This window comes from Bos indicus, chromosome 22, assembly GCF_029378745.1.
Source record: "Bos indicus isolate NIAB-ARS_2022 breed Sahiwal x Tharparkar chromosome 22, NIAB-ARS_B.indTharparkar_mat_pri_1.0, whole genome shotgun sequence".
In the NCBI taxonomy this organism is placed as follows: domain Eukaryota; kingdom Metazoa; phylum Chordata; class Mammalia; order Artiodactyla; family Bovidae; genus Bos; species Bos indicus.
In genome coordinates, this window is record NC_091781.1 from 13,859,261 (window position 1) to 13,886,152 (window position 26,892).

At 39.5% G+C, this 26,892-nt stretch overlaps 1 protein-coding gene across 11 annotated transcripts in view; it reads right to left on the bottom strand.

The window, feature by feature from the left end:
- The window catches only part of ULK4 (unc-51 like kinase 4), a 521,313-nt gene that overhangs the window by 116,520 nt on the left and 377,901 nt on the right, over positions 1-26,892 (bottom strand). For 10 of the 11 annotated variants that reach the window (XR_011562944.1, XM_070776127.1, XM_070776131.1 and 7 more), the window contains one exon: positions 9,518-9,703. The exons of the other annotated variant lie outside the window; for it this stretch is intronic. Coding sequence is in view for 9 of the 10 variants with exons in the window: in XM_070776127.1 (XP_070632228.1) it covers positions 9,518-9,703 (186 nt within the window). In the remaining variant the exon portion in view is untranslated. The remainder of the gene's footprint in view (positions 1-9,517; positions 9,704-26,892) is intronic. 11 annotated transcript variants of the gene reach the window in all.

Below are 26,892 nucleotides of genomic sequence, written 5' to 3' on the forward strand. Positions count from 1 at the left end.
TAAAATTAAAAATAAATAAAAAAACTGAAAACCCAAAACCCAATTCTGATTCTGTTAAGCTGTTATGTACAGCTTAACAACTTGAAAACAACCCTTTAGAATAAAGGAAGGTATTCCTATGAATCCAACACAGACATTAACCATTCTTCCAGTGGACAGAGTTCATTTATTAAAGTCAGAGGAAGGCACACACAGAAATATCAGCGTGACACCCCTTTGTGTGAATAAAGTATACACAGAAACTTGAAAAATATGGTAAAATGACAATTCTGATAATTCTTGATCATGCAGGTGTTCATCATATTACTCGCCCAACTTTGGTGTGGTTTTTATAACAGAAAGGTGAGTAAAAATATCCATGGCAATGGGAACTTGAAAGAGGAGAGGGCCCTTGGAGAAAGAATTTTGACAGAAGAATTTCAGCTGGTGAGTAGAGAGCTGAATCTTCTGATATAAAAAAAGTCAAAAAAGAAAGGAAGTGATGCTGCCCAGGGCCCACAGACATCAGATGGAGAAAGAAGACAGGAAGGACCCCAGCCTGGTCATGAGGAGCCTCCAAGTGGAAGGGGGCAGTGGGTGGGGGGCAAGATGAGCGTAGGAATCAGGAGGAGAATGAGACCTGCTCCAAGTGGGTTTCACAGATGCCTTCTCTGCTACTTGTACATCCTCAGGAAACCTACAGCAAAGATCCACACACTTCCTTGGGCTCTTTGAGGTGGATGTGGTTTCACTCTCAGAAACACAGAAGTTTCGGTCCTAAGAATGACTGGCAGTAAATGGTGACCTTATTCCACTGGCCGTAAGCTTCCTGATTCTGTGTTGCTCAAAATCTCAGGAAACTAAGGAAAAACTTTTTAGGCAAGATGTTTCTTTGTTGGAAAGACACAGCTAAATTAAAGAGTTCTCAATAACTTGTGAGTCCTATGGCAATCATGGGCAGAGATGCTCAACCATAAATGGTGTGTATGGATTCAGGGAAAGATCCCTCTTGGAAACTCCTGAGAGAATCCTCTCAGAGTCTCAGGAAAATGTTCTAAGGGATGAGATTTCACAAGAATGGATTGCAGTGGCTTTTTATGCCTTTGGGTACATAGTGTTTCTCTAAAAATTTTCACAACAATCTCCCCACGTTTTTCTCCTTTAGGAAATAAGCCAAGAAAAGAAGGATTTACCATGAGAAAAAGTAGCTAGGCGAGGGCGAGAGAGAGAGAGGTATCATTTTGCCTTTTGCTCCACCTGAAGGAATAGTTCTTCACTTTTCTAATAGCAATTAGGTCCCTTCTGATTCGACATCTACAACTTATCCTGCTACTGAAATAGAAAACGAACGGCTTCAGAATTCCTCCTTTTCTTATTTGGTATCCTCAGAGCTTTGAAAACTCTGTACTTGAAGATACTACTGTTACACCGATTTTTAGCAACACAACATCTCTGTTCTTATGGTGAAAATGAAAGGGCGAGGGGGCCCACATGAGAATTTGGAAGAGAAATGATGGTGAGCATACAGCAAGATTTTCTGAAAGGCACAGGGAAAAGGGTCCCCAAGGAGTGGATATTTGTAATAATCTTTAATACTAATCCATTCATGACTACAAGACTGGATTAGAACAAATGAATTAGTCATTTCCAGTAGTCATGTACGGATGTGAGAGCTGGACCATAAAGAAGGCTGCGTGCCAAAGAATTGATGCTTTTGAACTGTGGTGTTGGAGAAGACTCTTGAGAGTCCCTTGGACTGCAAGGAGATCCAACCAGTCCATCTTAAAGGAAATCAGTCCTGAATATTCATTCGAAGGACGGATGCTGAAGCTGAAACTCCAATATTTTGGCCACTTGATGCAAAGAGCTGACTCATTTGAAAAGACCCTGATGCTGGGAAAGATTGAAGGTGGGAGGAGAAGGGGATGACAGAGGATGAGAAGGTTGGATGGCATCATCAACTCAATGGACTTGAGTTTGAGTAAACGCCGGCAGATGGTGATGGACAGGGAGGCCTGGCATGCTGCAGTCCATGGAGTCACAAAGAGTTGGACACGACTGAGCAACTGCACTGAACTGAATACTAATCATCTTCAGAGAGTGGTCCCAAGTCCCACTCGTCCCACCTCTGCTGCACCAGGCAGACGGGTGGGTGGGCAGGTGAATGTGGCCCCAGCATGTCACCATCACCCTGTTGTGGACCATCCTCTTCTTTCACAGAGTAGTCAACAGCACACATTTAAGCCAGTTTTATAGAACAAGCTTGTGGTGGTTTGTATGTAGTCAACATTTTGAGCATTAGAGTAAGCTAGCTTTAATTAAGAGACAGGTATTTAATTTGCAATCATTACACTGAAAAAACTCCCACTGATTATCAAGTTTAGGGGACAGGTAAACTTGCAGCCATGAAATTAAAAGACGCTTACTCCTTGGAAGGAAAGTTATGACCAACCTAGACAGCATATTGAAAAGCAGAGACATTACTTTGCCAACAAAGGTCCGTCTAGTCAAGGCCATGGTTTTTCCAGTGGTCATGTATGGATGTGAGAGTTGGACTGTGAAGAAAGCTGAGCGCCAAAAAATTGATGCTTTTGAACTGTGGTGCTGGAGAAGACTCTTGAGAGTCCCTTGGACTGCAAGGAGATCCAATCAGTCCATTCTAAAGGAGATCAGTCCTGTGTGTTCATTGGAAGGACTGATGCTGAAGCTGAAACTCCAATACTTCGGCCACCTCATGCGAAGAGTGGACTCATTGGAAAAGACTCTGATGCTGGGAGGGATTCGGGGAAGGAGAAAGGGACAACAGAGGATGAGATGGCTGGATGGTATCACTGACTCGATGGACATGAGTTTGAGTGAACTTTGGGAGTTGGTGATGGACAGGGAGGCCTGGCATGCTGCGATTCATGGGGTCGCAAAGAGTCAGACACGACTGAGCAACTGAACTGAACTGAACTGACTGAAACTTGGAAGAGATCTGAAGGGTTTCTATCACAGTAAAGCTGGAGTGCAAAGTATAATTATAAAACCACCAAACTTCCTGGTAAATGACAGTTACATAATTAAATCCTTAGGTTTCCTCAACTTTTTTTCAATGTTCTAAATACAGACTAAATAAGGAAGAGCATCCTGGGGGCAAAACATATCCCAATGCCATCAGTACAAATTAAACATCCTATTTCTTTCATCTGTTAGTGAAAATTCTGCTTTTACAAAGTTACTAGTCACAAGGCTGGGAGTTTAAACAGATATTTCAAGAAAGGGCCTTTTGTGTAACTCATAGGGAAGAAACTGCCATAATATTCCCAAGACAGCTCTCTAGTAACCACATTGTACCTGTTACAGACACACTCATTGCTGCTGCTGCTGCTAAGTCATGTCAATCGTATCTGACTCTCTGTGACCCCATAGACGGCAGCCCACCAGGCTCTGCCATCCCTGGGATTCTCCAGGCAAGAATACTGGAGTGGGTTGCCATTTCCTTCTTCAATGCATGAAAGTGAAAAGTGAAAGTGAATTCACTCAGTCGTGTCCGACTCTTCACAACCCCATGGACTGTAGCCTACGAGGCTTCTCGGTCCATGGGATTTCCCAGGCGAGAGTACTGGGGTGGGTTGCCATTGCCTTCTCTGGGACACACTCATTACTGGGCCCTAGAAATGGCAGGGCCAAGTGTATTTGGAGTCACCCTTTCTGAAATCCTCCAGGCTCACTTGGGCTTGGGGAAAAGTGGGCACTCCTCAATCAGGGCTTAAAAGGAGACGGTCTCACAAAGTAGAACTTTCTGTAAGTGTTTTACAGATTCAGTGCAATCTCTATGAAAATTCCCAAGGCATTTTTCACAGATATAAAGAACTTTAAAATTTGTATGGAACCACAAAAGACCCCAAGCAGCCACAGAAATCTTGAAGAAGAGCAACAAAGCTAGAGGCATCACACTCCCTGGTTTCAAACTATATTACAAGTATATAGCAATCAAGACAGTATGGTACTAGCAGAAAAACACACAGATTAATGGAATAGAATAGAGAGCCCAGAAATAAACCCATGCCTATACGGTGAACCAGTTTTTGACATAGGAGCCAAGAATATAAGGCAGAGAAAGATCAGTCTCTTCAATAAATGGTGCTGGGAAAACTGGACACATGAAAAAGAATGAAACTGAACCACTATCTTACACCATACACAAAAACTAACTCAAAACGGATTAAAGACTTGAACATAAGAGCTAAAACCATCAAACTCTGGGGAGAAAACATAAGCAGTAAGCTCCTTGACTCTGGTCTTAGAGATGATGTTTCGGATCTGATATGGAAAGTGAAGGCAACAAAAGCAAAAACAAACAAGCGAGACTAAGACAAACCAAAAAGCTTCCGCACGATGAAGGGAACCATCAACAGAATGAAAGAGCAACCTACCTCACGGGAAAAAAATACCTGCAAATCATATGTCTGACAAGGGATTAATATCCAAAATATAGAAAGAATTCATACCAGTGAATAATAAAAAACCTTACCAATCCAATTAAAAAGTAAACAATTAAAAAATGGGCAGAAGATCTGCATAGATAGTTTTCCACAGAAGACATACAGATAACCAACAGGTACATGAAAATATACTCACCATTATTAAAAATCAGGGAAATGCAAATCAAAACTACAATGAGATATCAACTCACACATGTCAGAATGGGTATTATCAAAAAGAAAAACAACAAGTATTGGCAAAGACATGGAAAACGTGGGACACTAGTGCACTGTTGGTGGGAATATAATTTGGTGCAACCACCCTGGCAGACAGTGAGGAGGTTCCTCAAAAATTTAAAAATACAACTTCCTTAAGATCCAGAAATTCTACCTCTGGGTATTCATCCAAAGAAAACAAAAACATTAGTTCAAAAAGATATATACACCCCAGTGTTCACAGCAGCATTATTTACAACAGCCAAGATACGGAAACAATCTAAATGTCCAAGAATAGAAGAAGATGTGATACATACACATATACAGTGGAATATTATTGCCATAAAAAAGAATGAAATCTTGCCATTCGTGACCACATGGATGGACTGACCTTGAGGGAATTATGCTAAATAAGTCAAGCATAGAAAGACCAATTCCACACACTCTCACTTATATGTGGAATCTTAAAAGAAAAAAAGAAAGAAAAGGCCAAACTCATAGAATCAGAGAAGAGGTAAGTGGTGAGGGCTGGGGAGTGGGTCAAAACTGCTGAGGAGATTAAAAGGTACAAATTTCCAGTTATGAAATAAGTAAGTCATGGGGATGTAATATATATAGCACAGTGACTACAGTTCATGATATTATACTGTATATTTGAAAATTGCTAAGATAGTAAACATTAAAAGTTCTAATCACAAGAAAAATGTGTAACTATGTGTGTGACACATGTTAACTCTACTTATTATGGTGATCCTTTTGTGATATATACAAATATCAAATCACTATCTTACATACCTAAAACTAATCTAATGTTATATGTCAGTTTTGCCTCAATTAAGAAAAACAAAAAGAGAAGTGCTCTTGGAAGGAATGTGCATTTAATGTCCTTTAAGGTAGGTCCTTAAGGAGCTTTTCTTTTCCTTTTTAACTTCTTACAAACAGAAGGCTGCAATTAACAGGCCTCCTTAATCCAGTTACTGAATCAGGTAACAAATCTTGACTGATCCCTGTCTCTCTATCAAATCTGGTTCCTCCAGTCCAAGTAGGAGAGCCTGAGAAGCCGGCCCCCTTAAGATTTAAGGATTTAAGTACAGGAAATCTGTCACAGTCTTTCTTTCTCCCGGGTTCCCATCTTCCATGCGTCTGCCTATCTAGTCTCATCCATTCCTCAGAAACCTGGAGGCAACAGAGTGGAGGGGACTGAAGTGTCAGGCTGGGGACCAACTGAATGCCAATCAAAGTACCGCTCAGTCTCACCTGTGCATCTATAAAGCACTCAAACGAGCAGACACTATACAATGAAGAGCAAAAATGAATACTCGCCCACAACAAAAGTAGAGATTATCTTATAGACATTTCTTACTCAGCTCAGTGGCTGCTTATTAAATTCCAATCGCAGGCCAGGTGCTATGAGAAAGCCTTATTTCACAGTAAACGTAATTTGAACTCAATTGAGGTGCTACCACTGTCCTTTGGTTTCAGAGACTAGAACTGCCTAATTCTAACAACTTGTCTAAACTCCGAATGTCTGGTCCCCTCTGGCCCGTCTTGGTCATTTCTCATGTCTGTCTGTCTAGACGTGTGGGTTTCGGGGCCATTATTCAGGATGTGCTTGCTCCTGGTCCATGCATGGATGACCAACACATCCTCCACACTCAGCTCAAACACCATGTCCTGCTCAACTTCCTCCCGCAAGGGGCTGTTTCTGTGGGACTCTGCTGGCTCCTCTACACAGCGCCAATCAGATTCTGCTTCATAAGGAAGCTCGTGTTTCTGTCTCACTCCAGTTAGTGATCCTTGAGGACAGGGAGCAGGAAGATCATTCTTTACTCTCTTAGTATCCCCAGTGTAGTGCAGGCACAGAGTAATAACTCTTATTTTCCCACAATGAAGAACGAATCTCTTAGGTGCCTTCCTGATAGAAACTCAGTCAGACTCAGCTTACTGAATGCCCTCAGAGTCCAGACCAGTACTGGGCAGGGCAGTGGCAAAGCAGTCAGCTACTTGGCAAGGGTACAGGTGAGGCTCAGTTGAACTCTGTTGATGCCAGCCCTGCCGATTCCCAGTTGGTGGCCCAGGGAGTGTCATATAAGTTCTCTGAGCCTTAGTTTTTAACCTACAAATGGGAACAATCACTGGAGCTGGTCTCTAAGAGTGCTGTGAAGATTAAATGAGGTGATGCATCAAAAGTTCTTATCACAGTTAGAAACATAATCGGCTGACCACTGCAACACACTGAAGATACAAAAATGAACAAGACCGCACCACTACCCTGAACAAGGGTAAGGTATGAAGGTGAGAATAAACTGTGAGTTGACAGTACAGATCCACGGCAGCCACAGAGGTGAAGACGGGAAGCAGTGAGAGAGAGAGGGCAGGAAGGCTCACATCAGCTGGGGAGTGGGCGCTGGCACCATACGCCTCTTTGCGTCATCTGTTGCTGTTTCTCTCCAAACATACTGAACTCAGTACCAAGTTTAAGCAGAATTGAGCCTCAGGATAGGCAAGCTCAAGACCCAGAATCCCTGATTTTGCATCACCTGAATCCAACACTGATTGATTCAGCGATAATTTAGAAAGTTTTCAGATGATAAAGCACTTATCACAGACAGCTGGCAAACTTTATGTTTACTACAATTTTATAAAAAGGATGAGCAGCACTAAAAACTACTTTTAATTTCACATACACAGATAAAGTCACTAGGATTCAACTTTTCTCCCACAAACAAAACCTACCTGGTCCTATAGGGGGCAGGTCAGAAACTATAAGGAAATCATTTCAGACTGTGAAATTAACTAAAAGATGGTGTAGTCTGATTACTTTGACTAAGTCGGTATCTAATCGTTTTCTACATGATTAAATTAATCTGGTTTTAGAAAATGATGTAATTTATTTCAGAGACAAGTCCATAATCTCTTGTCTGCAAATCTAGAAAGCTCTGAAAATCAATTTTTTTGGTAAGTTTCGTTTAAAAACATATTTGGTGGCAAAACCTGACTTCCATGGAGTCACGTATAATTTTTATTTGCCCACTTAGTGGGAATGTTCATAAATTTGGGGACAGAAATATTACCATGCTTGACAACAGTGCTGCCCTGGTGACCCCTATAGGATCATGTCATATATAGCCTAAGAAACCCTGCCAAGAAGATCTGAAAATTATAAATTCCAAGCTAAACCTCATCCTAAGGTTTTCAAATAAGAGATGGTGGATCTCTATAAAATTAATCGTATCAGACAGGAGGTCAATATTCCCCAAGCTTTTGTAATTCAAACCTAAATACACAATTTTGCCACATCTACAGATCACTCATGTTACTACATTTTCTAGTACTTGATTTCACATTGATGCGCCTTTTTTAACTGAATAAAACTATTTTAAAAAAGAAGTCTCTCTACTGAAAAAGCTGGTCATCTGAGAGGCATACTCTCTATTAAAAAAGGAAGATTCAAGAGGTGTTAAAGACACAGTCGTACCAAAGTAAGAGTTTCACCTTTAAATTATCAGAAAGAGCAAAATGAAATGGAAGAGGAAATAACTGCCTTATTATGTGATTCAGTGTCATCTAGTGCTGAGCTGGATTACCATGCCAAGATCTACTGTGCCCAGAAATATTTATCCTACACGCTGGGAATCTTACCTAAACTGTGTTATGCAGGGAGCCACTTCACTAGACAGGAAGCACTGCCGGGGTTGGGAGGTCTTGCCTATTACACAAAGGTAAAAGGTCGCAGCAAGAAGGGTAACTCTCTCTCTCTCCTTTAGTTCTGTCACCCATAAACTGCCATGGAGATTCTGCTCCATCCTGTACTGCAGCTGTTTATCAAATTAACACGAAACCTGTCTTGCGGACAACTCTCTGGAGCATCCACAGCCTGTGCTGCCAAAGGCTCCCTCACAACAACTGGATCTAGAAGTGACCACACACAGACAAGCCAAAACATGACACAACCTAATGAGCCTACTCCTCAGCTAACTTCACCAACAGCCACTGTAAACAGTGGCCTTCAAAACCGGCAGAACAAGATTTGTTGTAAAAAGTCTTCAAAAGGACCTTCAGGTAAACATCAGCTGTACACATTTTTAAAAACAAAACATAAAGGTGCAGAAGGGAATTTTTTCCCTAAAGTACAATACTGGAAGTTAGAAATACTGTGAGTTTGAAAATCTCCACTTTGCAGCTGCTAAAAAATTTAAAAAATAATAACCACACATTGATTTAACAAAATGATTGAAACTAACATCACCAGTAAACGGCAAATAGACCATCATGAGCTTCTGGATCTGATGGATTTCTTCTGGGACTTACCTGAATCGAGTTGTCCAGAACACAGCAGAGAGACCTAAATGGAGGGGAAATGCTACAAAATACCTGGCCCATTCTTCAGAAACCTCATGAAAGACAAAGAACGGCTACAGAACTATCCCGAATTAAGCACATCTGTCTACTACAATGCATGATGCTAGACTGGAATCTATACTGGAAAACAAGCTATACAGGACATTACGGGGACAGTTGACAAAGTTGGAATATGGATGGCAGATTAGTAAAAGATTTGTATCAATGTTAAATTTCCTGACTTTGATAACCCATAGTTAAGAGAACATTCATTTCATTAGGAAATACACACTCACATATTAAGGGATAAGCACAAATAATATGTCTAACTCTCTCATAGTTCAGCAAAAATTCTGTGTACATACAAATAGATATGTGGAATATGATAAATGTTAACAGTAGGTGACTACAGGGAAAGGTAACCATGAGTTCTTAAAAGGAGGTCAAAAAACCTGACTACTCCCCGTCTCCTGGCTACCACTAAGGCTACCTGCCCAGTTTCTGTGTGGACTCACCATTCTTCTGAGAATCCTCAACAGAAGCTTCTGGTCCTTCAGGTCCTCTTTGGATGTCAGCAAATCAGCGAAAGTCTCTGCATTTTCAGGAGACAGGCTCTCTGGGTTTTCCCCTCCATACAACTGAACCAGTATAGACAGACACTTAGATGAAACTTCAAAAATTTCAGGATCCTCGTTAGGAAGCTGAAAATTAACAAATAGGACTTCATCAGCTTCACTGACGATGATGTTGGTATTCCTCAAGAATTACAGCTTAAAAGATAGAATGTCAGTCTGAGTACAAACTTTAATTAATTGAATATTCTTGTGAATGGATCTTTTTCAAAATGTAAAGAGTAACTCAAACAAGACTAACAGCACAAAACCAGAAGGAAATTCTACAGTCTTTTCTTTAATTCATAGTGATGAATGGCCTGTGACAAGCAAAGGACCAATTATATATTACATGCATATTTACACATGCATATGTTCATACAGGAGCGTGTGTGTCTACGGGTGTGGAAACACTGATTTTTCCAAGGCACAACTCTTACATTCTTGTTGACATAGCTTGTTTAGGAAAATCCACTTCCTAGAAGATATTAAGAAATGGTTTGAACTGTTTTCAAATCATTATTGACTAAACAGGTGGTAGAGAAAGTACTGTTTCTATATTACAAGGTATATTATGAAATAATAATCATACCATAGCATTTTGATCTTTTAATTTTTAAAGTTTTATTTCTAATACCTTTGTTGAGATACAATTCCTAGGTCATACAACTTAGTGATTTCATGTGTATACATCATTCAATGATTTTTTAGTATATTCAGAGTTGTGCAAACACCACCAGAACCAATTTTAGAATTTTTTCATTTTAACTGAAAAAGAAACCCTGTATCATCTCCTCCTCCCTACCCAGTCAGTGCTAACCTGCTTTCTTTGGATTTGCCTGTTCTAGACATTTCAGATACTTGAAATCATACAAAATACGATCCTTTGTGACTGGCTTCTTTCTCTTAGCATGTTTTTAGGATTCATCCATGCTGTAGCACGTATCAGCATTTCATTTCTTTTTATCATGCAATGGATCTGCCACATTTTGTTTATCCATTCATCAGCTGATGGACGTTTGAGTTGTTTTCACTTTTGACCAGTATGAGTAGTACTGCTGTGAACATGTGTGTATACATTTTTGTGCACACATGTTTTGTTTCTCAGGTATATACTTGGAAGTGAAATTGCTGAGTCACACAATAAGTAACTCTATGTTTCACTTTCTGAGGAATCGCCAGACTGTTTTTCAAAGCCGCCATTAGCACCAGCCAAGCATGCGAGTTTCAGGTTGCCCACATCCTCACCAACACTCGTCATTACCTATCTTCTCAATCACAGACACCCTAGTGTGTGTGGAGCGGCCACCCATGCGGTCTTTCATCTGTACTTCCCTGATGGTTAGTGATGCTGAGCATCTTTTCACGTGCATTTTGGTCATTTGCGAATCTTCTTTGGAGAAATGTTTACTCAGATCTTTTCTCATTTTTAAAACTAGGTCATTTGTCTTATCACAATTAAGTTTAAGTATTCTTTATATATTTTAAATACAATTCCCTTTATATATTTTAGATATAATTCCCTCAGCAGATACACATTTCAAAACTGTTTTCCCATTCTGTGGATTGTCTTTTCACTTTCTTGACAGTGTCCTTTGAAGCACAAAATATTTTTTATTTTGATAAAGTCCAATACCTATTCATTTTATTGCTTGTGATTCTGGTGTCAAACCTAAGAAACCATTGCCTATTTCAAGGTCCTGAGATTTACACTTCTAAGAATTTTTATTGTGTTAGCGCTTACATGTTTCCTTCTAAGAACTTTATAGTTTAGCTTTTACATTTAAGTCTTTCCGTTTTCATCTTTGCATATAAGTAGAGAACCGACTTCATTCTTTTGCGTGTGAATGAATCTTATTTTGAGACACTGGCAGGTTCATATGCCATTATAAGAAATAATACACGTGGTGACCCCCAGACCCCGCTCCTGAGGGTCTCCTGACCCACCTCCCTGCTCTCTCACACCTCGTTCCAGCCTTTAGGAGCATTCCCTTGGGCCTGGTGGTCCCCGACTCATCCTGTCATAACAGGCTTCAGAAGGATCCAAAGATGCTGGGAACCCTAAGCCCCAGATCCTGGTTGTTTTCCAGACCCTTTGGAGGCAAAGCATAAGGACTCCTGCCTTTTTGTGCCACAAAAGGGGACACAAAGATACCCTTGCTCTCCCGCTCTCCTCTCTGGGGGATTCACTGGGTCACTACTTAGGAGGAGGTCTCTGGGCCTTGCTGACCTTTCTCTCCCTCCCCTTGACCCCCGCAGCCAGCCTGTGGTTCTTTTCTCCTGCTCTCCCTAGAGTGTAAAATTAGGTTGATTTCTGCTGTGGTCTGTCAAGAATCTCTCCTGCTGGGGGAGGGCCTTGGTTCCTCGTCTGGAATGAGAGACCCTGGAGTGCAACACGGGCTTGCTCTCGGACATGCGTGCCATCCTCCTGACTATAAAAAAAAAAAAAAAAGAAATAATACAGAGAGAGACCATACACACTCCATCTGACCTCCCCCAATGGAAACATCTTGCATAACTATAGTACAAGATCACAACCAGGAAATTAACCTGCACATTAAGACAGCCACTCCTGCTTTTTAAAAATTAATATTTTCACCATATATACTTTGCAACCTTTTACTTTCAACCTGCCTGTATCATTATATTTGAAGTGAGATTTTTGTAGACAACATACTGTTGGATCGTGTTTTGTTATCCCCTCTAGTCATCTCTATCTTTTAATTGGTGCCTTTAGATCATTTAATTTTTAAGATAACAGAAAAATGCTAGGGTTTAAGTCTAACATGCAATTTTATTGCTTGTCTTCTATTTATTCCCCATTTACTTTTCTGATCCCTTTTTTTTTTTAAACCTTCCTGTGGGTTATCTGAACATTTTGTTTTTGATAAGAATTATTAAATTCTCTTTTACTCTCAGTGTTCGTTCCTTAGGGCTGACATAAAAAGTACCACCAACTGGGTGGCATAAACAACAGAAATGTATTACCTCACAGCTCTGGAAGCCAGAAGCTTAAAAATCAAAGAGCAGGACCTTGCTGCCTCTGAAACCCAAAGAAGAATATTCCCTTGCTTCTTTCTGGCATCTGATGATTTTCTGGAAACCCAGGCATTGCTTAGCTTGTGGCTGCATAACTCCTATCTCTGCCCGCGTCATCCCATGGGATTCTCCCGAGTCTCTTGTCTTCACATGGTTGTCTTCTAATGAAAACGCTAGTCATACTGGAGTAACGATGCACTCTTACTCGAGTCTGGCCTCATCTGGAATGTCAGTGTTTTCAGATAAGGTTTAATATTCTGAGGTGCTGGGAGTTAGGACTTCAGCATCTCATTTTTTGGGGGGGACACAATTCAACCTGTTACACTGCCTATCAACTTTGTCTCTTTCGGGCTCAGCTGTTTGTTCACCTTGGTTTCTCTGCTTCAGGCTATCAGGCTTCCCCAAATGTCTGGTGGTCCCTGGCATCCTATTTTATGAATGAAAGAGTGGGCAGATTAGTACAGGCAGATGGCTCCAACTTCCTTTGCATTTGTGTATATCTGTTTCTTCATGCTGCTTTCCCTGTGACTTCTTCAAATCTTCTCTGTGATTTCTTCAAACTCTGAAATGCTTCTTTTGTAAGTAATGACCCCATCTTAGAAATCACATCAGATAGCTGGCTCATCCTCTTCACAGTGCAGACCCTGAGATATTAAGCTGGAAGAAAGCTGAGCACAATGACTGAAGCAAGGGGCTTGACTGGCCTGCCAGTTCTAAAAGCTCGTCTTCCAATAGCCTGGTAGGAGTCTAGGGCCTCCAGCAGTTTTCCACTTGAAGTTTACAGATCAACAGCATCTGTTCCCACCTTCTGGTGAGTTTTCTCCTCTGTATGTTCTGGGTAATAGGTTTCTTCACTAGATTTTGATTCAGTTCCATCTGCTTTCTATCATTGAGTAACTGCATGAGATTTCTTTTCCATTAACAGCTTCTTCTTCCGCTCTCCCATGATTATAAGATATTTGAGGCTTTCTCTATTTTCATAGCTTTTGGGTAGCCAGTGAGACAGGTATTTATGCTTCTACTTCAATCTACTGTAACATCTCTTCATTTATGAGTTAGTTTAGCTTCATTGTTGAAATGATGGGAGGATGCTTATCATAAGTAGTAACTCCAAAGATGGCTTATTTGTTGGATTCTTGTAAAATTGACGTTTTGACATTTGTGTTGTATATGTGTGAGCCCTGCCCCACCACTACAGAAAAGATGGTGATGGTATAAAATCTCCCTGGAATAACAGAATAAGGATATACCCAATTATCTGAAGAAACAAACTGGTAGAAAAATACATGAAACAATGGTTTTTAAGATACCAGACATGAGGCAACGTAGGAAAGTGATGCCAAATAACAGAGGTGAGCTCCACTCCTCTCCCAGGTTAGAGGCTTATGAGGTCTCGAGGCCTAAGAGAGACAGCAACTGAGGTGGGACAAGCAGATTTTTTAAGCTGAGGAGACACAGTGAAAAGTCTCAGAAAACCAAAGCTAGAGTCCATAGGCCAAAGTACTAGAGAGAAGAGAGCAAGGGAAAGCTCACACTGAAGAAACTGGTAGCCTGGAAGGTATTTTATCTATTAGAGAAAATGAATTTCTGCTTAAAAACCTTTCTACCAAGACAACTATAGGCTTAGATGGCATTGATGGCAAATTCTACCAAAGATTCAAGGAAGATGTAATACCAAGTCTATACACATTTTTTCAGAAAGCTAAAGAAAATGGACAGTTCCAAACTCATTCTGTGTGGCCAGTATTTCAGTTCAGTTGCTCAGTCGTGGCCTACTCTTTGCAACCCATGGACTGCAGCATGCTAGGCTTCCGGGTCCTTCACCAACTCCTGGAGCTTTCTCAGGCTCATATCCATCGAGTCAGTGATACCATCCAACCATCTCATCCTCTGTCATCCCTTTCTCCTCCCGCATTCAATCCTTCCCAGCAGCAGGGTCTTTTCCAAGGAGTCATTTCTTCACATCAGGTGGCCAAAGTACTGGAGTTTCAGCTTCAACATCAGTCCTTCCAATGGAATATTCAGGACTGACTTCCCTTAGGATGGACTGGTTGGATCTCCTTGCAGTCCAAGGGACTCTCAAGAGTCTTCTCCAACACCACACTTCAAAAGCAACATTTCTTCAGCTTTCTTTGTAGCCCAACTCTCACATCCATACATGACCACTGGAAAAATCATAGCTTTGAGTAGACAGACCTTTGTCGGCAAAGAAATGTCTCTGCTTTTTTAATATGCTATCTATGTTGGCATAGCTTTTCTTCCAAGGAAGCAAGTGTCTTTTAATTTCATGGCTGCAGTAACCATCTGCAGTGATTTTGGAGCCACCCAAAATAAAGTCTCTCACTGTTCCCATTGTTTCCCCATGTATTTTCCATGAAGTGATGGAACTGGATGCCATGATCTTAGTCTTTTGAATGTTTAGTTTTAAGTCAACTTTTTCACTCTCCTCTTTCACTTTCATCAAGAGGCTCTTTAGTTCTTATTTTCTTTCAGCCATAATGGTAGTGTCATATGCATATCTGAGGTTACTACTGATATTTCTCTAGGTAATTTTGTTTCCAGCTTGTGCTTCATTGAGCCCGGCGTTTCACATGATGTACCCTGAATATAAGTTAAATAAGCAGGGTGACAATATACAGCCTTGATGTACTCCTTTCTTGATTTGGAACCAGTCTGTTGTTCCATGTCCAGATCTAACTGTTGCTTCTTGACCTGCATATAGAGTTCTCAGGAGACAGGTAAGGTAGTCTGGTATTCCCATCTCTTTATGAATTTTCCACAGTTTGTTTTGATCCACACAATCAAAGGCTTTGGCATAGTTAATAAAGCAGAAGTAGATGTTTTTCTGGAACTCTCTTGCTGTTTTGATTATCCAGTGGATGTTGGCAATTTGATTTCTGGTTCCTCTGCCTTTTCTAAATCCAGCTTGAACATATGGAAGTTCACGGTTCACATACTGTTGAAGCCTGGCTTGGAGAATTTTGAGTAGTACTTTACTAGTGTGTGAGATGAGTGCAATTGTGTGGTAGTTTGAACATTTTTCGGCATTTCTTTCTTTTGGATTGGAATGAAAACTGACCCTTTCCAGTCCTGTGGCCACTGCTGAGTTTTCCAAATTTGCTGGCATATTGAGTGCAGCATTTTCATAGCATCATCTTTTAGGATTTGAAATAGCTCAACTGTAATTCCATCACCTCTACTAGCTTTGTTTGTGTGATGCTTCCTAAGGCCCACTTGATTTTGCACTCCAGGATGTCTGGCTCTAGGTGGGTGATCACACCACCATCATTATTCTTGCCACCTCTTTTTAGTATCTTCTTTTAGGTCCATACCATTTCTGTCCTTTATTGTGCTCATCTTTGTATGAAATGTTGCACCGGTAACTGAGGAAGGCTTTCTTATCTCTCCTTGCTATTCTTTGGAACTCTGTATTCAAATGGTTATATCTTTCCTTTTCTCCTTTGCCTTTCATTTCTTTTCTTTTCTCAACTATCTGTAAGGCCTCCTCAGGCAACCATTTTGCCTTTTTGCATTTCTTTCTTTGGGGGATGATCTTGACCACTGCCTCTTGTACAATGTCACGAACCTCTGTCCATAGTTCTTCAGGCACTCTGTCTATCAGATCTAATCCCCTGAATTTATTTGTCACTTCCACTGTATAATAGTAAGGGATTTGATTTAGGTCATACTGGAATGGTCTAGTGGCCAGTATTACCCTGATGCCAAATTCAGACAAACACATTCCAAGAAAAGACAATTTCTGATCAATAGCCCTTATGAATATAGATGCAAGAACTTCAACAAAGTGTTCACAAACCAAATTCAGCAACATATTAAAGGATTACACATCATGACCAAGTGGAATTTATCACAGGAATGAAAGGCTAGTTTAGCATCTAAAAATCAATCGATGTTATGTGCAACACAAATAGAATAAAGGACAAAATTATATGAGCCTTTCAATGGTCACAGAATAAGCATTTGACAAAATTAAAAACCCTTTTAGTATTAAAAAAACACTCAACAAATTATAAAATAGAAGAGAACTTTCTCAAATTGATAAAGGGTATCTGGGGCAAAATTTACAGCTGACACCATACTTACATGGTTTAAGATTAAGAACAAGACAGATGTACATTCTTGCCATTTATATTCATCATTTTATTGGAAGTTTTGGTTATGGCAATTAAGCAAGGAAAGAAGTAGAAATCACCCAGAAAGGAAAACTCTGTTTGCAGATGACATACTCTTACACACAGAAAATACTAGTGAATCCACTAAAGAACTATGAAAAATAAACAAATTCAGCAAAGGGGCAGAATACAAGATCAATATTCAAAAATCAATGGTATGCCTGCACACTAGCAATGAAGAATGTAAAAAGGCAACAGAGAAAACAACTGCATTACAATAGCATCAAAAAGAATATTTAAAACCGAAGTTAAAAGAAGTACATGACTTGAAAGCTGAAACATTCTAGGAAACGTTAAAGGAGGTAGATAAACAGCAAAACATGTCATGTCCAAGGGTCAGAAGAGTTAATATTATTAGGTTGCATATTATGTTATTAGGGGCATATTATGTCAATATGCCCCACACTGATCTGCCGATAAAAAGCATTCAGAGCTGCAGCTGGATTATTTTTGCAGAAATTTGATAAGCTGATCTTAAAATTCATTAGAAATGCAAGAGACTAATAGCCAAAATGATCTTAAAAAAGAAGAATAAATTTGGAAGGCTCACATTTCCCAATTTCAAATTCTGCTGCAAAGCTACCATAATCCAGGCAATGTAGTACTGGCATAAGGATATACAAAAGATTAGTGGGATAGAATTTAGAGTCCCAAATTCTACACTTACATTTATGGTAAACTGATTTTTGACAAACATACCAAGACAATTTAATGGGGGGGGAAAATGGCCTTTTTAAACAAACTGTGTTGAGACAAGTAGGTCTCCACACACAGAAGAATGCAGTTAGACCCATACCTCACACCTCATCCAAAAACTGACTCCAAATGGATCAAATATCTAAATATAAGAGCTAAACATACAAACATATGGCATCACCAACTTGATGGACATGAATTTGAGCAAGCTATGGGAGTTGGTGATGGACAGGGAATCCTGGCGGGCTGCAGTCCATGGGGTTGCAAAGAGTAATTACACCTTTGTGACTTTGGGTTAGGCAATGTTTCTTGTATATGACACCAGAAGCACAAGAACAACAAAACTGATAAATGACTTCATCTCCATATATGAGGAAAGTGAAAAGATCACCCACAGAACAAGGGAAAATTACTGTAAATCTAACACATAATACGGGACGTGTATGAAATTAAAAGACGCTTACTCCTTGGAAGGAAAGTTATGACCAACCTAGATAGCATATTCAAAAGCAGAGACATTACTTTGCCAACAAAGGTCTGTCTAGTCAAGGCTATGGTTTTTCCTGTGGTCATGTGTGGATGTGAGAGTTGGACTGTGAAGAAAGCTGAGCGCCGAAGAATTGATGCTTTTGAACTGTGGTGTTGGAGAAGACTCTTGAGAGTCCCTTGGACTGCAAGGAGATCCAACCAGTCCATTCTGAAGGAGATCAGCCCTGGGATTTCTTTGGACAGAATGATGCTAAAGCTGAAACTCCAGTACTTTGGCCACCTCATGAGAAGAGTTGACTCATTGGAAAAGACTCTGATGCTAGGAGGGACTGGGGGCAGGAGGAGAAGGGGACGACAGAGGATGAGATGGCTGTATGGCATCACTGACTCGATGGACGTGAGTCTGAGTGAACTCCGGAAGTTGGTGATGGACAGGGAGGCCTGGCATGCTGCGATTCATGGGATCACAAACAGTCGGACATGACTGAGTGACTGAACTGAACTGATACACACAAAATATAAAATATCTTACAACTCAGTAATAAAAAGACGAATAACTTAATTTTTTAAAGGGCAAAGAAAAAAGGACAGTTTTTCCCCAAAAGGTATACAAATGGGCAATAAGCACAGGAAAAGATATTCAACATCATTAGCCATCAGGGAAAAGCAAATCAAAACCACCTTGAGATACCACTTCATACCCACTATGATGTCTATAATTAAAAATACAGATAATGACAAGTGTCGGCGAGGGTGTGGGGAAACTAGAACCTTCATACACTGCTGGTGCTAATGGCAGCTTTGGAAAGCACTGTATTTTCTCAAAAGGTTAAACATAGGCTGGCCTTAGGACTGAGCACTTCCACTCCTAGATACACACTCAAGAGAAAAAAAGCATATATTTACACAAAAGCTTGTACACAATTGCTAAAAGCAGCCTTAATTCAAAATTGCCAAAAAGGGGAAACAACCCAAATGTCCATCAATAAATGGATAGACAAATACTGTATATCTATACAGTGGAAGACTATTCACCACAACAAAGAAAGAAGTACTTATACTGCAAGCTAGAAACATGAGTGGACCTCAAAAAACACCATACTCAGAGAAAGGCCACATATTATATAGTTCCATGTATAAGAAATAACCAGAACAGAATACAAGAACAGAAAGCAAATCAGTGAGTGACAAGGGTTTGGAGGGGAGAGTATGGGGAGTGACTTTTCATGAGTATGAAATTCCTTGCTGGGATGACAAAGGTGTTCTATGATCAGATAACAGTGATGATGCACAACTCTGAAATACACTACCCAGCAGTGAATTGTACACTTTAGAGGCGTTAAGTTATGAGTTCTTTCTTGATACACCTTTTTCAAAAAACCAGTAACAACTCTGCACAGTCTTCAAGAATATCAAAGAGCAGGGAATACTTACTTCCCAATTCATCTGCTAAGATCAACATTACCCCGATACCAAAACAAGACAAAAATCATATAAAAAAGTAAACTACAAAACAACATCCCTCATGAAGACATATGCACAAATTCTAAATAAAATTATAGCAACTCCAAGCCAACAAAATATGACAAAGATAATGATAAAATAATATCTCTTGACAAAATGGGGTGTATCCCTGGAATACAGGTCAGTTTAACGTTCAAAAAAATCAGTCAATGTAACATATCATATGTATTGATTTCCAAGGGTTGCCATCATAATGAAGGACCACAAACTGAGAAGGCTAAAAAAACAAAAACTGATCTTCTTGTAGTTCTGGAGACTAGAAGTCTCATATCAAGGAGGGGACATGCCTGGAGGCTTCCCTTCTGAATCCTTCCTGCCTCCCCCAGCCTCTGAGAGCCCCAGATGTGCCTCGCCTGTGGCAGCGGAGATCCAGTCTCTGCTTCCGTCGTCACACGGTATTCTCCCTTGTGTCTCTGGCTTCTTACGGCTGTCTTCTTACAAGGACACCAGTAATAGTGGGTCAGGGAGCCCTCACTATTCCAGGATGACCTCATCTTAACCAATTATGTACATGATCCTACTTCCAACTAAGGTCATATTCTGAGGTACTGGGGGGTGAGGGTTTTACATCTTTGTTAAGGGATACGGTCAATCCATAATATCATATTAATAATTTAAAAATAAAAACCACAATCATCTCAATAGAAAAAGTATTCAATATGCAACACCTGTTTCTAACAAAAACTCGGCAAACAAGGAGTAGAAGGTGATAAAAACATGTCAGAGACTGAATGCCTCACTCTGATCAGGAAGACAGAGAGGAACATCGGCTCTCACCACTTCCAATCAACAGGGAAGGTTCTGGCCAGTGCAGCCGGGCCAAAATGAGTAAACAAACAAACAAACAAATATAAGAAACTCAGATTGGAAAAGAAGACTTAACTGCTTATTTGCAGAAGACATGATTCTTGATGTAGAAAATTCAGCGGAATTCACAAACAACCCACTAGAGTCCAAAAATGAGTTTAAAGGTTACAAGCAAAAACATGAAATGGAAAAGATAAATGCAACCCAAAGCTCACAGCAGCAATATTTGCTATTGCCAAGATACAAAAGAAACCTACGTGTCCATCAACAGATGAATGGATAAAGAAGATGCACTATATAGATAGACACACACACACACACACATATACACACACACAAATATATACACATACATATGCCAATGGAATACTACTTGGCCACACAAAGAATGACATTTGCCATTTGCAGCAACCTGGATGGACTTGGAGGGCATTATGCTCAGTGAAATAAGTCAGAGAAAGGAAACATAGTATGACATCACTTTTATGTGGAATCTTAAAAATACAACAGACTACTCAATACAACAAAAAAGAAGTAGACTCACAAACATGGAGAAAAACTAGTGAAAAAACTAGTGTTTACCAGTGGCGAAAGGGTAGGGATGAGAGCCAATGTATGAGTGGGAAATTCAGAGGTACAAAGTATTCTGTATGAAATAAGTTACAAGGATATATTGTACAATGTGGGGAATATAACCAATATTTTATAATAAATATAAATGGAGTACAACCTTTAAAAATTATGAATCACTATACTGTATACCTATACTATGAGATCAATGTAATACTGCATAGCAACTACAATAAAAAATTTAAAACAATTTAAGGGAAATAATCAGATGTGAGTATATTTGCATGTACAAAGTTATTCACTGCATTGCTGTAACTGAAAAAACTATAAACCACCTAAATGTCCATCAATAAATATAATCAGATCAGATCAGTCGCTCAGTCGTGTCTGATAAATATAATAGGTACTCACAAAAAAACAAATAATATCATGTACCATAACATCCAAAAAAGTGAAATATTCAGGGATAAGTCTGAAAAAGATGAAAGACCTATACACTTAAAAATACAAAATATTGTTGAGATAAATTAAAGAGGACCCAAATAAGTGAAGGGATACACCACATTCATGAGTGGGAAGGCAATTTTGTTAAAATGTCATTCTCTCCAAATTAAGACTAAACGTAATCCCAGTCGAAATCCCAATAGGGTTTTCTGTTTGTTTGTTTTGGCAGAAATCAATAAGTTAATTCTAAGTTTTTATATTATATACATATATATCAGTTGGAACGTTCTCTTCATTCTTATTTTGTCTTCCCTTTATGGCTCTTAATACTCTCCAACCACTGAAACACTTTCCCCACTTAAGATGTGCAAGCTCGCTTTCCTTGTAAATGCTCTAGTCTTCCCTTCTTAATCAAAAAAATAATTAATTACTTTGGCTGTGCTGGGCCTGAGTTGTGGCATGTGGGATCTTTTTAGTTTCGGGATATTTTAGTTGTGGGCTTCCCTGGTGTCTCAGATGGTAAAGAATCTGCCTTCAGCGCAAGAGACCCAGGTTCGATCCCTGGGTTGGGACGATCCCCTGGATAAGGAAATGACAACCTACTCCAGTATGCTTGCCTGGGAAATGCCATGGACAGAGAAGCCTAGCAGGGGTCCGTGGACTCACAAAGAGTTGGACACAGCTGAGCGACTAACACTTTCACTCTAGTTGCAGCATGCAGACTCCTCAGCTGCAGCATGGGGGTCTAGTTCCCTAAGCAGGGATGGAACCAGGGCACCCTGCATTGGGAGTGCCGAGTCTTAGTCACGGGACCACCAGGGAAGTCCCCTGATCTACTTTTCTTTTCCTTTTGTTCTTCCTTTAAATTCTTAGACAGTATTCTTAAATTGTCATTAATAACACTGTGGTGTTTTTATTATCTATTTTCTCATACTATAATCACTTTTTAAATTGCGATGAAGTCTGTCAAACATAAAGATCTATGGAGTATTGCAAGATAATTACTGATGATCCAACAAATGCAGTTTTAAGCTCCTCTGCATACCCTTAACTCTCCTCCAAATCCTGATTTATCCAGTATACTGACTTAATCAGTAACTGTTTTTTAAGTTGCAGGTCTATTGGTAACAATGTCGTGTGTGTGTGTGTGTGTGTGTGTGTGTGTGTGTGTGTGAATATGATTATTTAGTTTAACAGATACTTCAAAGTTCATCATTATTTCTCAGACCTTTTATAAAGCACTCCATCATCTTCTGGTTTCTATTAATACTCCTGAATGATCCCCTGTCAGAATGACTGGAATGTTGATTGACAATCTGCCTTTTCTCTTTGACCCTTGTAAAAAAAAGTTTCCTTGACTTCGTCGTCTTCATTATCCATTTAGCTTTGCTCAATATGCTATTTTGTCTTTTTATTGGATTTTTATATTCTATAATTATGGTTTTCGTTTTTTTTTAATTTTATTTTATTTTTAAACTTTACATAATTGTATTAGTTTTGCCAAATATCAGAATGAATCCACCACAGGTATACATGTGTTCCCCATTCTGAACCCTCCACCCTCCTCCCTCCCCATACCATCCCTCTGGGTCGTCCCAGTGCACTAGCCCCAAGCATCCAGTATCGTGCATCAAACCTGGACTGGCATCTCGTTTCATACATGATATTTTACATGTTTCAATGCCATTCTCCCAAATCTTCCCACCCTCTCCCTCTCCCATAGAGTCCATAAGACTGTTTTATACATCAGTGTCTCTTTTGCTGTCTCGTACATAGGGTTATTGTTACCATCTTTCTAAATTCCATATATATGCGTTAGTATACTGTATTGGTGTTTTTCTTTTTGAACTTTTGTTCTTTGAATGTCTCCTAGAGCATTTTTACAATCCTTGACCCTTGACTGAATTTTTGTTTTTCTAAATTATATTTCTTTTTGATTTTTTAAATTATTGAAAGATTATTATAACACATTTGTGGGACACTTGGTAAACATAGAACAAAGTTACACATAGTTCCACTATATATTACAATTATTTTTTAAGTAGATAAATTCAGATTTTTATTTGAAGTTTCAGTATCGAACTCTCAAAACTTAATAGAATGGACAGAAAAGTAGAAGGACACAGTAGACCTAAAGAGCAATGAACCAATTCAACATTATTAAGACTTATACAATTTTCACAGGCTTGCCTGTGGCTCAGATGGCTTAGGTGGCTCAGATGGTAAAGAATCCCCATGCAATGCTGGAGACCTGGGTTTGATCCCTGGGTTGGGAAGATCCCCTGGAGGCAGGCATGGCAACCCACTCCAGTATTCTTGCCTGGAGAATCCCCACAGACAGAGGAGCCTGGCAGGTTACAGTCCATGGGGTTGCAAAGAGTCAGACACAGCTGAGCAACTAAGCACAGCACAGCATGCAATGTTTACACACCCAGGAGGATACAAATTTTATTCAAACTCTCATAGATTATAAACCAGGAGACACTGGAATACAACCAGGGACATAAAACAAGGTGCAAAAATTTCACAGTCTAAAGGTATTGAAATTATACAGTCTGCTCTCTTATCACAGTGGAATTATGTAGAAATCAATATCAAACAATATTTGAAAATAACCCACATATTTTCAAGTGCAATGTGACGTTTACCAAGAGAGATCCTTGACTTAGCCATTAAAAGCCTCAATAAAGTTAGAAAACCGAAAAAACACAGAGGGTAACTACAGAGAAGAAAGCTTTGAAATGAGCAATTAATATCAAAGATACTTAACCCCATGTATTTGGAAATCAAATGTCTACTTTTAAATGATGGGAGTATCTAAGAAACCATAACAAGGAAAAGTAGAAAATAATGTGTAACAGAATAAAAATGAAAAGAGAATTTATCAGAATTTGTTGAATGCTGAAGAAGGCTGAGCACCAAAGAACTGATGCTTTTGAACTGTGGTGTTGGAGAAGACTCTTGAGAGTCCCTTGGACTGCAAGGAGAGCCAACCAGTCCATTCTGAAGGAGATCAGCCCTGGGATTTCTTTGGAAGGAATGATGCTAAAGCTGAAACTCTAGTACTTTGGCCACCTCATGCGAAGAGTTGACTCACTGGAAAAGACTCTGATGCTGGGAGGGATTGGGGGCAGGAGGAGAAGGGGACGACAGAGGATGAGATGGTTGGATGGCATCACTAACTCGATGGACGTGAGTCTGGGTGAACTCCGGGAGCTGGTGATAGACAGGGAGGCCTGGTGTGCTGTGATTCATGGGGTCGCAAAGAGTCAGACACGACTGAGCGACTGAACTGAACTGAACTGAAAGTTGCTCAAGGCTATGGTTTTTCCAGTGGTCATGTATGGATGCGAGAGTTGGACTGTCAAGAAGGCTGAGTGCTGAAGAATTGATGCTTTGGAACTGTGGTGTTGGAGAAGACTCTTGAGAGTCCCCCTGGACTGCAAGGAGATCCAACCAGTCCATTCTGATCAGCCCTGGGTGTTCTTTGGAAGGAATGATGCTAAAGCTGAAACTCCAGTACTTTGGCCACCTCATGCGAAGAGTTGACTCATTGGAAAAGACTCTGATGCTGGGAGGGATTGGGGGCAGGAGGAGAAGGGGACGGCAGAGGATGAGATGGCTGGATGGCATCACCGACTCGATGGACATGAGTTTGAATGAACTCCAGGAGTTGGTGATGGACCGGGAGGCCTGGTGTGCTGTGATTCATGGGGTCACAAAGAGTCAGACACGACTGAGCGACTGAACTGAACTGAAAGTTGCTCAATGTAACCAAATACAATGTGGAATCTTAAATAAGGTATGAAAACAAATAATGGACACTAGCATAAAATTTTGTGAAATTTGAAGAAAAATCTGTACTTCAGTTAGTACTGTATCACATGTTAATTTTGTTGTTGTTGTTGTTTTACAACATATTTCTTGTATTTTCAGAATTAGATTAGAAGTTTCAAGCTTTGTTGAAATTTTTTTTTAATCCCTAAAATAATAAGCCTTCTAGACTTTAGTAGTAACACTAGAGGCCAGAATAAACGGAATTATATCAAAATTTTGAGTGAATACAAATTAGAAATCTAGCATTCTAGTCATACTTAGTTAAACAAGTGGAACCAAAATGTCATAAATTTTTTAGCTGAGCAAAAATTCTAAGTTTTCTAAAATAAGTATATTATACATATTATTTATATATATGTACACAAAAGCTTTTCTGCTTACTACACTTGATAAAGGCTTGAGAAAGAAAAACTGAAAACAGAACGAAGTTGGAAAACATAAACTAAATCACATCTGGAGATTTGGAGGAAACAAAAAACAATACCTGGGCATTTTATATTTTTCAGAAATGTTACAAGATAATTCTAATATGCATTTGAATTTTAAAAAGTGATCACAGGTTCTATTAAATTGTAGTTTCATGTTACAGAATTCTATTATATTCTGGTTGACCGATCATGATGCAATGGTATTAAAATGAATAACAGTTACATAATCACAATAGTAAAAGATGTTTATTAGTTTTCACAATGAATAGCCAGACAAGAAATAAAAGATAATTACAACTGCAAGCCATAAGAGGAACATAATTAACCTAACAATATGAAATAATTACATCTAATTTGGGGCGTTAGTAGAGTGATGTGTTAGGACACACACAAGGCACTTGTTGCAGAACTCCCTGTGCAATACAGTATATTCTCAGGATTTTATTTTATACATAGTATCAATAGTGCATATGTGTCAACTCCAGTCTGCCAATCCACCGCCCCGTTCCCTCTCAGTATCCACGTACCTGCTCTCTACATCCGTGTCTCTATATCTGCTCTACAAATAAGATCATCTATGCATTTTTCTAGATTTCACATATATGCATTAATCCTGATCATATACTGAGAGAAACCATACTTCAAAAAACATACAAGCACCTCAGTGTTCATAGTAGCACTGTTTATAATAGTCAAGACATGGAAGCAACCTAAATGTCCATCAACCAAGGAATGGATAAAGAAGATGTGGTACACATTACTCAGCCATAAAAATGAACGAACTGGTCATTTGTACAGACATGGATGAACCTAGACACTGTTTATATAAAGTGAAGTCAGAAAGAGAAAGATAAATATCCCTAAAATTTTAAAGAGGGGCAATTTCCTGGGTACCCTCTGTAATGACCCTCACTAACTCACAAAAGGCAAATACAAGACTCATTATAACAAATGACAATGGCTGGAGAAGGTAAGAAGGACTAAGGTAGCATATAATAGTTTCTGCAACAGACAGTCATAATTTATTATGACCATCAAATAATGCCGAAAGAGACCTGAATTTTAAAAAATGTATTATAGAATTATAGTTTAGAATTCTGCAAAAATGACTGTTTGCTGAATCCAGGATATTGAAAAATACCTGGAGTCCTCTTTATGCTAAAATAATCCCTCTCTGCAAAGCTCGTATTGAAATAGTAGAGGTTTGAGGTAGAGAATATACTCCAAAGGAAAACACATAGGCGATAATACA